Genomic DNA, 17,189 nt, shown 5'->3' with positions numbered 1-17,189 from the left:
CAAATGAACCAGTTAGACGTGTCTGGTTTAATACATACTCTGGAATCACAAATAGCCATTGATCCCCCCCCCCCCCTCCAAGCAGTGTTTCTGGTGCTATAGAGTCTGGATTAAATGGTCTCCTGAGCCTTTAAAGGGACATTGATTCTTCTAATTAATTGTGCTCTGTGCAGAACCAGAATGCATAAACCCGTCCGTATTAGCACTTCAAGTCAATTATTTTGAGTTTGCCCGGGAAGGGGAACAAACACATCTAATGTATACAAAAGAAATGTTGGAACTTATTTTGTTTCCTTGAGAAGTATGAGGTTGCTATAATGAAGAGCGTTATTAACATTTTACTTGTACATATGAATGGAAATTGACAGAGAAGAGGGTTGTTCACTCAGTGGGAATCTAGTCACCCCATGAATAAAACATGACTGTGTGTATATGCTGTTTTCAGGAAAGAGTGAGATGATCACGTGTGTTCATTGCTAATTTACTATTTATAGCCATTTCTTGTTTTTCATTACTGTCATTAATTAGGTGTTGTGTTTCTCTGTTTTACAGGCATCGGGGAAATACAGACAACAGGGGAAAACCTACATTGTGGAGGACGGAGACGTCATCTTTTTCAAATTCAACACGCCGAACCAGCCCAAGACTAAGAAGTGACTCCGTCACAGTCTGTTGGCTACCAGAATGGACTGTGCCGTTAGATAATTCCTCTTCTTTGTTTTAGACAGAATGAAGCTGGAGATTGTGATTGATACCTGCCAGGTCGGCTCAGTCCTACCTACTGCCCACTCTGCCACATTATCCCGGTTTGTTTTTGGTTCAGGAGAATTCCATACAGTCCCCCTTGCCAAAGAACAGGTCCACTAAACGTTGACAGCTTTTGGTAGGAGCATTTGAAGAAGCATATTACTCTCTTGATACTTCATTAATCTCCATCACTGGTGCCAGGCCTGACACAGCTGACAGCAGGGACAATGCGACCTGCTCCTCTCCTCCTTCCGGAGATAATGCATGTTTTACAGTAGCCCAGATGTCTATACTCAATAAAACATTTGACAAAACCAGCCTGTGTGTGTTTGGGGATGTCTGTATTGACTGGCTCGCGGGTTGTAGACGGCGATAGTGGGTCCTGCTGGCAACTGATTACAGAATTAAAAGACACAGTTGACAGTGGCTCTGGCAGAGAGAGGACAACCATAATTGTATCTGTAAAGCGATTCTTATTGTAGAGGCCTAAGTGTGGGATATTGATTATTTCATACAAGAGAATTGGTCAGGTGAAATTGTGTTTGAATGAACCTTTCCTCTCCATGGTTAGTCCTGATATCCTGAGATGTTCTGTATTTAAAGAGACTGCTTCTAAATGTACACCCCATTATTATTGAGAGTGCCATTATCATTAGACAGGTATGCCTGAAGGCTGTTTTTGTAATAATTCCTCTGTGTCGCCATTCTACTGAATGACCGGGAAAACGCAACAACTAAACCAAAACATAGTCTTCACAGAAGTCTTTATTTATATTCAATTCTGAAAAGAAAATAGAAGTCACAATTCGGGAGCTCAACTAAAAAAAGAAAAACACAAAAAAAACATTCCTAGTCCCACTGAAGTAGTGTTTTTCTCACCTGTATACTTTGTGTGTAAGTGTTTTTGAGGCATTTATGCTGATGGAATGGTATGGCTGGAGCTGCGGACGCTGCTGCAAAGTGAAATGGTCTGCTCCACAGGAGTGAGAACACAGAGCGGATCAAGCTCCTTCGCTGAATATCTTGCCTCTATAAATAACCCTCTCTGCAGAGAACAAAATGGCCTTCTCGTAGAGGCACAAAGATTGAATAAAAATGGTCATTTCTCTGGAAGTGCATTGCATGCACTAGCTTAAAGAAATTGTGTGTTGACCAAACAAAGACGGCACAAACCCTGCAAAGCATAGTGTTTGGCATTGAAATAAAGTTGTATTACTGTCTTCAAGATATAATCAAAAATAGAATCATGACCAAAAACTAGGATCATGTTTGATGGCGGAAGAAAACGGATGGCCTGACATTCTCCTGTAGAATTCTCTCATATAGTGCAGAATTCATGGTTCCTTCTATTAAGGCAAGTCGTCCAGGTCCTGAGGCAGCAAAGCATCCCCAAACCATGACACTACCTCCACCATGCGTGACCGTTGGTATGAGGTTCTTACCGTGGAATGCAGTGTCTGGTTTTCGCCAGGCATAATGGGACCCATCTCGTCCAAAAAGTTGACTGAATATATCTAAAAAAGCACCTGGATGATCACCAATACTCTTCGAAGAATGTTCTATGGACAGATGAGTCAAAAGTATAACTTTTTGGATGACATGGGTCGCATTTGTCCCGTGGAAAACCAAACACTGCATTTCCACAGTAAGAACCTTATACCAACGGTCAAGCATGGTGGTGGTAGTGTGATGGTTTGGGGATGCTTTGCTGCCTCAGGACCTGGACAACTTGCCTTAATAGAAGGAACCATGAATTCTGCTCTGAATCAGATAATTCTACAGGAGAATGTCAGGCTATTAATCTGTGAGCTGAAGCGCAGCTGGGTCATCAGCAAGACAATGATCCAAAACACACAATCAAGTCTACATGAAAATGGCAACAACAAAAAAAACTATTTAGAATTTTGGGAATGGCCTAGTCAAAGTCCAGACCTAATCCCAGGATGTTTTGGCAGGACATGAAACGAGAAGTTCATGCTTGAAAACCCATAAATGTCACTGAGTTAAAGCAGTTCTGTATGCTAGAGTGGGCTGAAATTCCCCACACAGCGATGTGAGAGACTGATCAACAACTACAGGAATAACAACCACTTATTGAGTGTAAGTGGGCAATTACTTTTTCACACAGGGGAATTGGGTGTTGCATAACTTTGTTAATTAAATAAATCAAATAAGGATACTTTGTTTTTGTTCTTTGTAAACCCATGTTCCCTTTATCTAATATTAGGTTTTGGTTGAAGATCTGATAACATTCACTATCAAAATAGAGAAAATCAGAAAGGGGACAAATACTTTTTCAAGGCATTGTAGGTCTTGCGGCATTACAAATCTTCCTCCTACAGTAGCCCCATTAAGAACACTCAACAACTTTCACTGGCCATCATAGTTGCTATGTACAGTGGGGCAAAAAAGTATTTAGTCAGCCACCAATTGTGCAAGTTCTCCCACTTAAAAAGATGAGAGAGGCCTGTAATTTTTATCATAGGTACACATCAACTATGACAGACAAAATTAGAAAAAGAAAACAGAAAATCACATTGTAGGATTTTTAATGAATTTATTTGCAAATTATGGTGGAAAATAAGTATTTGGTCACCTACAAACAAGCAAGATTTCTGGCTCTCACAGACAATGAAACTATGATGAAAATTACAGGCCTCTCATCTTTTTAAATGGGAGAACTTGCACAATTGGTGGCTGACTAAATACTTTTTTGCCCCACTGTGTGTTCTATATGCTTGTGTAAGTTAAGCTACTGGGGGTATTTTAGGTTAATTATTGTGTGAGGGAAACCATGAAGTTTCTCCAGGGACTACAGCGGGGGCTAAAGACATTCCTTCACATTCTTTTTAGGCAAGAGTGGTGTTGTTGTTGTTAGCCAACCCCCAAACTTTACTTTGAGGCCCATTCATCTAGTGCAGTTTTAAGGGCCTTGGATTGACAAATTGTTCTCTGTGGTCTGCCGTCAGTGTTTTGTTTTTCATATAATGCAGTGACAGTACATTTCTTAGGAAAGGTAATAATGTTATTTAGAATCGTACAGATGTACCCCTTAAGAAAAAACACCATAAAAGGATTCTGGTCTTTAATCAGGTCATAAGTAGGCCATTTTGGTGTTTAATACCAACAAGCTTGCTATCAAAGGGTCAGAGCAGGGCTAATTTGGTCTCCTTTCTGTAAGGGAACTCCACATCTGCCTGTATATCATGTCTTGTTAAATAGTTTGCATTAGTAGAAGGCAAATCATTCAAGCTGTCTAATTTAGCTGTCTAATCCAGGCTGTATCACAACCGGCCGTGGTTGGGAGTCCCATAGGGTGGCGCACAATTGGCCCGGCGTTGTCCGGGTTTGGCCGATGTAGGCCGTTATTTTAAATAAGAATTTGTTCTTAACTGACTTGCCTAGTTAAATTAAATAAAGGTTCAATAATAATTATTATTTTTAATTTAAAAAAAAAAGTAAATAAATGTTTTTAGACTTTATTGGAGAACAGCTTTGATGTTACAGTGATCTCTCTGCTTGCTTTACTGTAAAATGATTCCCACATTTCACACTTGGTTTAATAACAATTTGTGGTATCATATCTGACATTGAAATGATTTAATGTGTTGAAAGTAGTTATATTTTTAAGTCAGATCAATTACAATGAATTTACAGAATGAAGGACAGTAGTTGGATGTAGGGACATCAACAACGATTAGTAGCTGTTTGGGCCCTCTCTGTCTATTGGTACAAACGTTCTGTCAGCATCATCAATCAAGTGGTGCCACTCCGCCCAGAGGCTAACCACAATGGCACCAAATCAAGAATGGCAGAGAATAAAAAGCCAGTTCTAAAAAGTGCACTCATGAAATACCAAAGCCTGCTATTGTAAATCACCAGCCTGGTCTCATAGACTAGACATAACATAGTAAATGAAAATCTGGGACACTCAAATTAGTATGATATGTTACGTTTGGTACGGTTACATAAGACAGAAGGTTACTTATGACAAATAACGTGAATGTCTAGCAAACCAAAGGTTGCGTGTTTGAATCTCATCAAGGACAACTTTGGCATTTGAGCTAATTAGTTTGAAACTTTGAAACTACTTTTGAGCTACTTTGCAACTAATTTAGCATGTTAGCTAACCCTTCCCCTAGCCCTAACCATTTAACCTACTCCTAACCCTAACCTTAACCCTAACCTTAAAGGACTCCCCGCAGAGGAAGTTGCCACCTATATTTTGATGTAATTTCCTGTCATAGTGAGGAAACGCACGTTTAGGTTCCCCCTCCAAAGAATGACGAAGGCTACTTATACATATTCAAATCAAATCAAATCAAATTTTATTTGTCACATACACATGGTTAGCAGATGTTAATGCGAGTGTAGCGAAATGCTTGTGCTTCTAGTTCCGACAATGCAGTGATAACCAACAAGTAATCTAACTAACAATTCCAAAACTACTGTCTTATACACAGTGTAAGGGGATAAGGAATATGTACATAAGGATATATGAATGAGTGATGGTACAGAGCAGCATACAGTAGATGGTATCGAGTACAGTATATACATATGAGATGAGTATGTAGACAAAGTAAACAAAGTGGCATAGTTAAAGTGGCTAGTGACATAAGAATGCAGTCGATGATCTAGAGTACAGTATATACATATGCATATGAGATGAATAGTGTAGGGTAAGTAACATTATATAAGGTAGCATTGTTTAAAGTGGCTAGTGATATATTTACATCATTTCCCATCAATTCCCATTATTAAAGTGGCTGGAGTTGGGTCAGTGTCAATGACAGTGTGTTGGCAGCAGCCACTCAATGTTAGTGATTGCTGTTTAACAGTCTGATGGCCTTGAGATAGAAGCTGTTTTTCAGTCTCTCGGTCCCAGCTTTGATGCACCTGTACTGACCTCGCCTTCTGGATGATAGCGGGGTGAACAGGCAGTGGTTCGGGTGGTTGATGTCCTTGATGATCTTTATGGCCTTCCTGTAACATCGGGTGGTGTAGGTGTCCTGGAGGGCAGGTAGTTTGCCCCCGGTGATGCGTTGTGCAGACCTCACTACCCTCTGGAGAGCCTTACGGTTGAGGGCGGAGCAGTTGCCGTACCAGGCGGTGATACAGCCCGCCAGGATGCTCTCGATTGTGCATCTGTAGAAGTTTGTGAGTGCTTTTGGTGACAAGCCGAATTTCTTCAGCCTCCTGAGGTTGAAGAGGCGCTGCTGCGCCTTCTTCACGACGCTGTCAGTGTGAGTGGACCAATTCAGTTTGTCTGTGATGTGTATGCCGAGGAACTTAAAACTTGCTACCCTCTCCACTACTGATCCATCAATGTGGATAGGGGGGTGTTCCCTCTGCTGTTTCCTGAAGTCCACAATCATCTCCTTAGTTTTGTTGACGTTGAGTGTGAGGTTATTTTCCTGACACCACACTCCGAGGGCCCTCACCTCCTCCCTGTAGGCCGTCTTGTCGTTGTTGGTAATCAAGCCTACCACTGTTGTGTCGTCCGCAAACTTGATGATTGAGTTGGAGGCGTGCATGGCCACGCAGTCGTGGGTGAACAGGGAGTACAGGAGAGGGCTCAGAACGCACCCTTGTGGGGCCCCGTGTTGAGGATCAGCGGGGAGGAGATGTTGTTGCCTACCCTCACCACCTGTGGGCGGCCCGTCAGGAAGTCCAGTACCCAGTTGCACAGGGCGGGGTCGAGACCCAGGGTCTCGAGCTTGATGACGAGCTTGGAGGGTACTATGGTATTGAATGCCGAGCTGTAGTCGATGAACAGCATTCTCACATAGGTATTCCTCTTGTCCAGGTGGGTTAGGGCAGTGTGCAGTGTGGTTGAGATTGCATCGTCTGTGGACCTATTTGGGCGGTAAGCAAATTGGAGTGGGTCTAGGGTGTCAGGTAGGGTGGAGGTGATATGGTCCTTGACTAGTCTCTCAAAGCACTTCATGATGACGGAGGTGAGTGCTACGGGGCGGTAGTCGTTTAGCTCAGTTACCTTAGCTTTCTTGGGAACAGGAACAATGGTGGCCCTCTTGAAGCATGTGGGAACAGCAGACTGGTATAGGGATTGATTGAATATGTCCGTAAACACACCGGCCAGCTGGTCTGCGCATGCTCTGAGGGCGTGGCTGGGGATGCCGTCTGGGCCTGCAGCCTTGCGAGGGTTAACACGTTTAAATGTCTTACTCACCTCGGCTGCAGTGAAGGAGAGACCGCATGTTTTCGTTGCAGGCCGTGTCAGTGGCACTGTATTGTCCTCAAAGCGGGCAAAAAGTGATTTAGTCTGCCTGGGAGCAAGACATCCTGGTCCGTGACTGGGCTGGGTTTCTTCTTGTAGTCCGTGATTGACTGTAGAGTCTGAGCCATTGAATTGAGATTCCACTTTGTCTCTGTACTGACGCTTAGCTTGTTTAATAGCCCTGCGGAGGGAATAGCTGCATTGTTTATATTCGGACATATTACCAGACACCTTGCCCTGATTAAAAGCAGTGGTTCGCGCTTTCAGTTTCACGCGAATGCTGCCATCAATCCACGGTTTCTGGTTTGGGAATGTTTTTATCGTTGCTATGGGAACGACATCTTCGACGCACGTTCTAATGAACTCGCACACCGAATCAGCGTATTCGTCAATATTTCCATCTGACGCAATACGAAACATGTCCCAGTCCACGTGATGGAAGCAGTCTTGGAGTGTGGAGTCAGCTTGGTCTGACCAGCGTTGGACAGACCTCAGCGTGGGAGCCTCTTGTTTTAGTTTCTGCCTGTAGGCAGGGATCAGCAAAATGGAGTCGTGGTCAGCTTTTCCGAAAGGGGGCGGGGCAGGGCCTTATATGCGTCGCGGAAGTTAGAGTAACAATGATCCAAGGTTTTACCACCCCTGGTTGCGCAATCGATATGCTGGTAAAATTTAGGGAGTCTTGTTTTCAGATTAGCTTTGTTAAAATCCCCAGCTACAATGAATGCAGCCTCCGGATAAATGGTTTCCAGTTTGCAAAGAGTTAAATAAAGTTCGTTCAGAGCCATCGATGTGTCTGCTTGGGGGATATATACGGCTGTGATTATAATCGAGGAGAATTCTCTTGGAAGATAATGCGGTCTACATTTGATTGTGAGGAATTCTAAATCAGGTGAACAGAAGGATTTGAGTTCCTGTATGTTTCCTTCATCACACCATGTCTCGTTAGTCATGAGGCATACGCCCCCGCCACTCTTCTTACCAGAAAGATGTTTGTTTCTGTCGGCGCGATGCGTGGAGAAACCCGTTGGCTGCACCGCCTCGGATAGCGTCTTCCCAGTAAGCCATGTTTCTGTGAAGCAGAGAACGTTGCAGTCTCTGATGTCCCTCTGGAATGCTACTCTTGCTCGGATTTCGTCAACCTTGTTGTCAAGAGACTGGACATTGGCAAGAAGAATGCTGGGGAGTGGTGCGCGATGTGCCCTTTTTCGGAGTCTGACCAGAACACCGCCTCGTTTCCCTCTTTTTCGGAGTCGTTTTCCTTGGGTCGCTGCATGCGATCCATTCCGTTGTCCTGTTTGTAAGGCAGAACACCGGATCCGCGTCGCGGAAAACATATTCTTGGTCGTACTGATGGTGAGTTGGCGCTGATCTTATATTCAGTAGTTCTTCTCGACTGTATGTAATGAAACCTAAGATGACCTGGGGTACTAATGTAAGAAATAACACGTAAAAAAACAAAAAACTGCATAGTTTCCTAGGAACGCGAAGCGAGGCGGCCATCTCAGTCGGCGCCAGAAGTCCCAGTCAAAGAGTGAAATGTGACCAACACCAGACTCCGGTGTTTTATTGTTTTATTTCACAAATCGGGTGTGAGAATTTCCACGTGGAATTGATTAACATCAACAAATAGGCCACTGACAGCTGTCAGTGTAGCTAGCTAGCATGCTAACCTTATCTAACTAGCTATCTTGCTAACCTATCTTGTTTTTTTTAACTGCACCGTATTCAAAAGATTAGGCAGCTGGCTCTATGGCTGGTTCTGGAGCTGGATTTAAACAGACGGAAGCCACTGGCCTATTTTAGATGTCACCATCTATTATCTCCAAAGTTTTGATATCTTCCATTAATTGCGGCCACAAATCTGCCATAGAAATAGATGATGACGATCTATTTCTATGAGATGATGCTCCGTTAATATGGATAACTATTGAAAGATAGCTGATATGCATTTTTCTACATTGTAATGGACACAGTGTAATCTTTGGTAGCTAGGCTGCGTAACGAAGAAATACTTTAGTGGCCAAAACCATTCTTCTTGGGGTGACGGGGGGAGTGGGTTTGCAATGCTATCATATCATGCAATTATACCATTTTTCCCGCAAAACACCAGTCTCAACGTCAACAGTGGAGAGGCGACTCCAGGATGCTGGCCTTCTAGGCAGAGTTCCTCTGTCCAGTGTCTGTGTTCTTTTGCCCATCTTAATATTTTATTTTTATTGGCCAGTCTGAGATATGGCTTTTTCTTTGCAACTCTGCCTAGAAGGCCAGCATCCTGGAGTCGTCTCTTCACTGTTGACGTTGAGACTGGTGTTTTGCAGGTACTATTTAATAAAGCTGCCAGTTGAGGACTTGTGAGGCGTCTGTTTCTCAAACTAGACACTCTAATGTACTTGTCCTCTTGCTCAGTTGTGCACCGGGACCTCCCACTCCTCTTTCTATTCTGGTTAGAGCCAGTTTGCGCTGTTCTGTGAAGTGGGAGTAGTGCACAGCGTTGTACGAGATCTTCAGTTTCTTGGCAATTTCTGGCATTGAATAGCCTTCCTTTCTCAGAACAAGAATAGACTGATGAGTTTCAGAAGAAAGTTCTTTGTTTCTAGCCATTTTGAGCCTGTAATCGAACCCACAAATGCTGATGCTCCAGATAGTCAACTAGTCTAAAGAAGTTTTAATGCTTATTTTATTTTTTAATTTTTTATTTTACCTTTATTTAACCAGGTAGGCTAGTTGAGAACAAGTTCTCATTTGCAACTGCGACCTGGCCAAGATAAAGCATAGCAGTGTGAACAGACAACACAGAGTTACACATGGAGTAAACAATTAACAAGTCAATAACACAGTAGAAAAAAGGGGAGTCTATATACATTGTGTGCAAAAGACATGAGGAGGTAGGCGAATAATTACAATTTTGCAGATTAACACTGGAATGATAAATGATCAGATGGTCATGTACAGGTAGAGATATTGGTGTGCAAAAGAGCAGAAAAGTAAATAAATAAAAACAGTATGGGGATGAGGTAGGTAAAAATGGGTGGGCTATTTACCGATAGACTATGTACAGCTGCAGCGATCGGTTAGCTGCTCAGATAGCAGATGTTTGAAGTTGGTGAGGAAGATAAAAGTCTCCAACTTCAGCGATTTTTGCAATTCGTTCCAGTCACAGGCAGCAGAGAACTGGATTCGAAAGGCGGCCAAATGAGGTGTTGGCTTTAGGGATGATCAGTGAGATACACCTGCTGGAGAGGGTGCTACGGATGGGTGTTGCCATCGTGACCAGTGAACTGAGATAAGGCGGAGCTTTACCTAGCATGGACTTGTAGATGACCTGGAGCCAGTGGGTCTGGCGACGAATATGTAGCGAGGGCCAGCCGACTAGAGCATACAAGTCGCAGTGGTGGGTGGTATAAGGTGCTTTGGTGACAAAACGGATGGCACTGTGATAGACTGCATCCAGTTTGCTGAGTAGAGTGTTGGAAGCCATTTTGTAGATGACATCGCCGAAGTCGAGGATCGGTAGGATAGTCAGTTTTACTAGGGTAAGCTTGGCGGCGTGAGTGAAGGAGGCTTTGTTGCGGAATAGAAAGCCGACTCTTGATTTGATTTTCGATTGGAGATGTTTGATGTGAGTCTGGAAGGAGAGTTTGCAGTCTAGCCAGACACCTAGGTACTTATAGATGTCCACATATTCAAGGTCGGAACCATCCAGGGTGGTGATGCTAGTCGGGCATGCGGGTGCAGGCAGCGATCGGTTGAAAAGCATGCATTTGGTTTTACTCGCGTTTAAGAGCAGTTGGAGGCCACGGAAGGAGTGCTGTATGGCATTGAAGCTCGTTTGGAGGTTAGATAGCACAGTGTCCAATGACGGGCCGAAAGTATATAGAATGGTGTCGTCTGCGTAGAGGTGGATCAGGGAATCGCCCGCAGCAAGAGCAACATCATTGATATATACAGAGAAAAGAGTCGGCCCGAGAATTGAACCCTGTGGCACCCCCATAGAGACTGCCAGAGGACCGGACAGCAGGCCCTCCGATTTGACACACTGAACTCTGTCTGCAAAGTAATTGGTGAACCAGGCAAGGCAGTCATCCGAGAAACCGAGGCTATTGAGTCTGCCGATAAGAATATGGTGATTGACAGAGTCGAAAGCCTTGGCGAGGTCGATGAAGACGGCTGCACAGTACTGTCTTTTATCGATGGCGGTTATGATATCGTTTAGTACCTTGAGCGTGGCTGAGGTGCACCCGTGACCGGCTCGGAAACCAGATTGCACAGCGGAGAAGGTACGGTGGGATTCGAGATGGTCAGTGACCTGTTTGTTGACTTGGCTTTCGAAGACCTTAGATAGGCAGGGCAGGATGGATATAGGTCTATAGCAGTTTGGGTCCAGGGTGTCTCCCCCTTTGAAGAGGGGGAGACACGACAGTTTTCAGATGTGCTAACATAATTGCAAAAGGGTTTTCTAATGATCAATTATCCATTTAAAATTATAAACTTAGATAAGCTAACACAACATGCAATTGGAACACAGGAGTGATGGTTGCTGATAATGAACCTCTGTACTCCTATGTAGATATTCCATTAAAGAATCTGCTGTTTCCAGCTACAATAGTCATTTACAACACTAACAACATCTACACTGTATTTCTGATCAATTTCATGTTATTTTAATGGACAAAAAAAATCATTTTCTTTCAATAACAAGGACATTTCTAAGTGACCCCAAACTTTTGAATGGTAGTGTGTGTGTGTGTGTATATATATATATATATATAGTACCAGTCAAAAGTTTGGACACACCTACTCATTCAAGTTTTTTTTTATTTTTATCTTTGCTATTTTCTACATTGTAGAATAATAGTGAAGACATCAAAACTATGAAATAACACATATGGAATCATGTAGTAACCAAGAAAGTGAAACAAATCTAAATATATTTTATATTCTTCAAAGTAGCCACCCTTTGCTTTGATGACAGTTTTGCACACTCTTGGCATTCTCCCAACCAGCTTCATGAGGTAGTCACGTGGAATGCATTTCAATTAACAGGTGTGCATTGTTAAAAGTTCATTTGTGCAATTTCTTTCCTTCTTAATGTTGGTATAGAGAAGATAGCCCTATTTGGTAAAATACCAAGTCTATATTATGGCAAGAATAGCTCAAATAAGCAAAGATAAATGACAGTCCATCATTACTTTAAGACATGAAGGTCAATCAATCCGTAAAATTTTCAAGAATCAAGTGCAGTTGCAAAAATCATCCAGCGCTATGATGAATCTGGCTGTCATGAGGACTGCCACAGGAAAGGAAGAACCAGAGTTACCTTTGCTGCAGAGCATGAGTTCAGTAGAGTTACCAGCCTCAGAAATTGCAGCCTAAATAAATGCTTAACAGAGTTCAAGTAAAAGACACATCAACTGTTCAGAGGAGACCACGTAAATCAGGCCTTCATGTTCGAATTGCTACAAAGAAACCACTACAAAAGGACACCAATAATAAGAAGAGACTTGCTTGGGCCAAGAAACATGAGCAATGGACATTAGACCGGTGGGAAGTCTGTCCTTTGGTCTGATGAGTCCAAATTTGAGATTTTTGGTTACAACCGCCGTGTCTTTGTGAGACGCAGAGGAGGTGAACGGATGATCTCCTTACGTGTGGTTCCCACCGTGAAGCATGAAGGAGGAGGTGTGATGGTGTGGGGGTGCTTTCCTGGTGACACTGTGTGATATTTTTAGAATTCAAGGCACACTTGAGCATTCTGCAGCGATACACCATCTCATCTGGTTTGCGCTTAGTGGGACTACCATTTGTTTTTCAAAAGGACAATGACGCAACACACCTCCAGTCTGTGTAAGGGCTATTTGACCAAGGAGCAGAGTGATGGAGTGCTGCATCAGATGACCTGGCCTCCAGAATCACCCAACCTCAACCCAATTGAGATGGTTTGGGATGAGTTGGCCCGCAGAGTGAAGGAAAAGCAGCCAACAAGTGCTCAGCATATGTGGGAACTCCTTCAAGACTGTTGGAAAAGCATTCCAGGTGAAGCTGGTTGAGAGAAAGCTATGAGTGTGCAAAGCTGTCATCAAGGCAAAGGGTGGCTACTTTGAAGAATCTCAAATACAAAATATATTTGGATTTGTTTAACACTTTTTTGGTTACTACATGATTCTACATGTGTTATTTCATAGTTTTGATGTCTTCACTATTATAATATTTTTAAAGTGTTCTACTCCGCTAGCCAGCACCTCGCCTAAAAAGGTGTGTGTTTCTTTCCCCTCTAGATTCACAATTATTCACCATTATTCTACAATGTATGTCTGTCTAGCTGGCTCCAGAGTAGCACAGCGGTCTAAGGCACTACATCTCAGTGCAAGAGGCATCACTACAGTCCCTGGTTTGAATCCAGGCTGAATCACATCCGGTCGTGATTGGGAGTCCCATAGGGCGGCGCACAATTGGCCTAGCATTGTCCGGGTTTGGCCGATTGGCTCATGCAGCCAATTGGACACAAGGCTGTTTTGCTCATCTCAGTCACAAAAAGGAAGAACTTTGCAGCTGTTTCTGATTAATAAACAATGCCATGCTGGTGGGTGGTAACATTCAAATAAAACCCAGACCTGAAACTAAATGTAGGCTGAAAACTATTTGTATGTCATATCATAGGGAAAGATATGGCATTCACAAGGATTTACACGAAGTGGGCAGTTCGGATTTGGCATTCAAGCCCAAATATATTCTACTTTGATTAAAACAATGACTTATTGACTTAAATCGTAGTGCAACATCATGGATAAGCTCTGGCCACCGTCTTTCAGCTCAAAAAAGTGGATTTCTACTGATGTGGGCATTTAACCCCTGCCTAGCTAATGTTAGCATTAGCCACTTAGCTAACGTTAGTAACAACTAATTGGAATTGCAATAACATATTATTAATTGTAATGTGTAACATATCATATGACATGGATGATGGACATTCACAAATTAATACAAACCATACCAAACATAATATATCATGCTAATTTGGGTGTCCAGATTTGTATCTACTATGTTACATCTACCCCTGAGTCCAGGTTGCAGCCACAATAGTTATAATAGTTCAGCCTTAACCCCAAAAGAATGAGAATTTACAAAGAATTTATGGGATGATAAATAAACACATAAATAACCTTGACATGTTGAGTACAAACAATGCACACACAAGGGATATGTGTTTGGAAATTCCGTGGAGACTGTAAATGTAAATAGTCCGGGTGGCCATTTGATTCAGCACTCTTTGGCTTGGGGGTAGAAGCTGTTAAGGAGCCTTTTGGTCCTAGACTTGCGCTCCAATACCGCTTGCCGTGCGGTAGCAAAGAGAACAGTCTATGACTTGGGTTACTGGAGTCTTTGACAATATTTTGGGCTCTGACACCGTCTAGTATATAGGTCCTGGATGGCAGGAAGCTTGGCCCCAGTGATGTACTGGGCCGTATGCACTACCCTCTGTAGCACCTTGCAGTCAGATGCTGAGCAGTTGTCATACCAGGCAGTGATGCAACTGGTCAAGATGCTCTCGATGGTGCAGCTGTAGAACTTTTTGAGGATCTAGGGACCCATGCCAAATCTTATCAGTCTCCTGAGGGGAAAAAAAGTGTCTTGGTGTGTTTGGACCATGATAGTTCGTTGGTGATGTGGTCACAGAGGAACTTGAAACTCTCGACCCGCTCCACTACAGCCTCGTCGATGTTAATGGGAGCCTGTTTGTCCCCTTTTCCTGTAGTCCACAATCAGCTCCTTTGTCTTGCTCACATTGAGGGAGAGGTTGTTGTCCTGGCACCACACTGCCACGTCTCTGACCTCCTCCCTATAGGCCGTTTCATCATTGTGGGTAATCAGGCCTACCACTGTTGTGTCATCTGCAAACTTAATGATGGTGTTGGAGTCGTGTTTGGCCACGCAGTCGTGGGTGAACAGGGAGTACAGGAGTGGACTAACCACGCACCCCTGAGGGGCCCTAGTGTTGAGGATCAGTGTGGCAGACGTGTTCTTGACTACCCTTACCATCTGGCCCATCAGGAAGTCCAGCTGCAGAGGGAGATGTTTAGTCCCAGAATCCTTAGCTTAGTGATGAGCTTTGTGGGCGCTATGGTGTTGAACGCTGAGCTGTAGTCAATGGACAGCATTCTCACATTGGTGTTCCTTTTGTCACGGTGGGAAAGGACAGTGTGGAGTGCGATTGAGATTGCGTCATCCGTGGATCTATTGGGGCGGTATGTGAATTGGAGTGGCTCTAGGTTATCCGGGATGATGCTGTTGTCAAAGCCGGTGCACAGTAGCTTTCCATTTGGAAGTTGTTACAACAGGAAGAGCATAACTTAAAGTTGATTTATTACTGTCACCTTCAGGCTGAACAAACCTACAATAAAGTTAATGCCATTTTTTAAACCCATTTTAAGAAATCATGTGGGGGAGTGTCCATGGCTTGCTGCAAGATGTTGACAGATCTAGCATTCCTTTACATTTACCAAATCTGTTTGTTTATTGATAGACCCAAAGGTCACAGGCTGATCTGACAGATGGATCGGAATTCATTTGAATATGATTCTCCCCCAGGAAGTATTAAGGAACATTAGATACTCAAAATGGAAAGAAATATGATTATTTTTTCCAAAGGGGCATCATTCCAGAATTTATCCCTTGTTCAAGTTCTGAGAGGAGGCTGTTGTGTACATTGCAGGCCTGTGTTATTTGCCCTTGATATAGTAAACTGGGTTTCATTGGGCGTAAATGACTATCAGTGAGTGACTTTCACTGAATACGTCCAACCTGCTACAATACTGGAGATCAGTGGGTACCTAGACTTTGGACCTCCTGCTCCACAGCTGAACCCGAGTGACTCCTAGAAAACCAGAATAATGTTTCTGTGTCCGTATTCATGCCTTTCTCAAAGTTGTAATCGAGATCCATTTGGTATTCTACCCACAATTCCCCCTCCTTTCACCATTTTACATTTTCCCTCTGAGGCGCCATTTACAGTGTCCCACAAGGTGTCTCCAGCAGAGCAGTTTCTCCCCATGGGGTCACCTCTCTCTTGGACTGGCCCTCATGACACAACTGTCAATACGCTAATATGAGTTTTGATCCTGTTCTTTTCATCCTGGCTGACCAAGAACACGCTCTGCCTCAATGCTTAATTCTGGACAATGACAGATATTACAGGGGTTGTCTGCTTTAGTTAATATGATTAATCTTATCCAGCATCATTTAAACTTGTGCTTATCTCATTTTCCTCTTTAACCCACTGTAAGCTATTGTTGTTACTGAATACGCAATCAATTGCAGTGCTAAAATACAGTAGTAGTGAAAGATGTGATGCCATTTAATTCAACTTACATTTGGTGTAAATATACTGTAATATATTTACAAGATAAACTGAATATTGATGGAACTGTACAGAGCTATACAGACCATTGTATTGAACAGCTTGCTCCTTGTTGCATCAAAACTCCCACTGGGTAATTGCTCTGAAAAGTTAGTCTGCTCACGGCATTCTCATGTCTTCTATGATATTGGATTAGATGTCTGCTCTTATTAGGATCTATATTTGACTTTCCCTTTTAACTTGGATTTCTTTGTTGAAATTGCTGATAACTTTCCTTGGACTGGAGTAAGACAGACAGACATAGCTGCAAGAATTTCTAAAGGCTGTTTCCGTAGGCCTATGTTTACCTGACACTTGGATTGACAGCAGAGTGATTGGAAATATCCACCATTCACTGGCGTGAGCTCCTGAGTGCCAGAAAAGTGCTTTTGTAGTCTGCTTGTAATGGGCCAAGTTTGAATTGAAGGTTGAGAGAAATGGCCCCACTCTGGTCGCACTCTGTGAGGAACTGACATACCGCAAATAATGTTCTGGAGAAGAAGTGAGGGCCTTGCATCACAGACAGAGGAAAGGCAATACAACACAATTATATTCAATTTCAACGCAATCTTTCCAATATTGCATTATTGTGTACAAGATAGTTAATAAAAAAATTAGATACATGCTATAACTCACTTTACAGGAAAGCACTAGTAGTGAACTGGATAGCAGCTGTTTATTTATTGTACCCTTGCCTAATGCACTTCCAGTATTTTTGAAGGACCTCTGTGCTATCTTCCATGATATAAACAAGGTGGAACTGACATTTCCTTAGGAATGATGACAAGTATGGTAGAATGTATTATTCTT

General features: G+C 43.0%; 2 protein-coding genes across 3 annotated transcripts in view; both read left to right on the top strand.

Annotated features, from left to right (window-relative positions):
• Positions 1-1,065, top strand: part of LOC115109212 (obg-like ATPase 1) — a 46,376-nt gene extending 45,311 nt beyond the window's left edge. For both annotated transcript variants that reach the window (XM_029633908.2, XM_029633900.2), the window contains exon 11: positions 553-1,065. In XM_029633908.2, the coding sequence (XP_029489768.1) occupies positions 553-657 (105 nt within the window). In that variant the 3' untranslated portion in view covers positions 658-1,065. The remainder of the gene's footprint in view (positions 1-552) is intronic.
• Positions 1-17,189, top strand: part of LOC115109235 (lysosomal cholesterol signaling protein-like) — a 110,347-nt gene that overhangs the window by 79,988 nt on the left and 13,170 nt on the right. The gene's annotated exons all lie outside the window — the stretch shown is intronic.

The sequence above is a fragment of the Oncorhynchus nerka genome, linkage group LG3 (assembly GCF_034236695.1).
Source record: "Oncorhynchus nerka isolate Pitt River linkage group LG3, Oner_Uvic_2.0, whole genome shotgun sequence".
Lineage (NCBI taxonomy): Eukaryota > Metazoa > Chordata > Actinopteri > Salmoniformes > Salmonidae > Oncorhynchus > Oncorhynchus nerka.
This window is presented reverse-complemented; position numbering and strand designations above follow the sequence as displayed.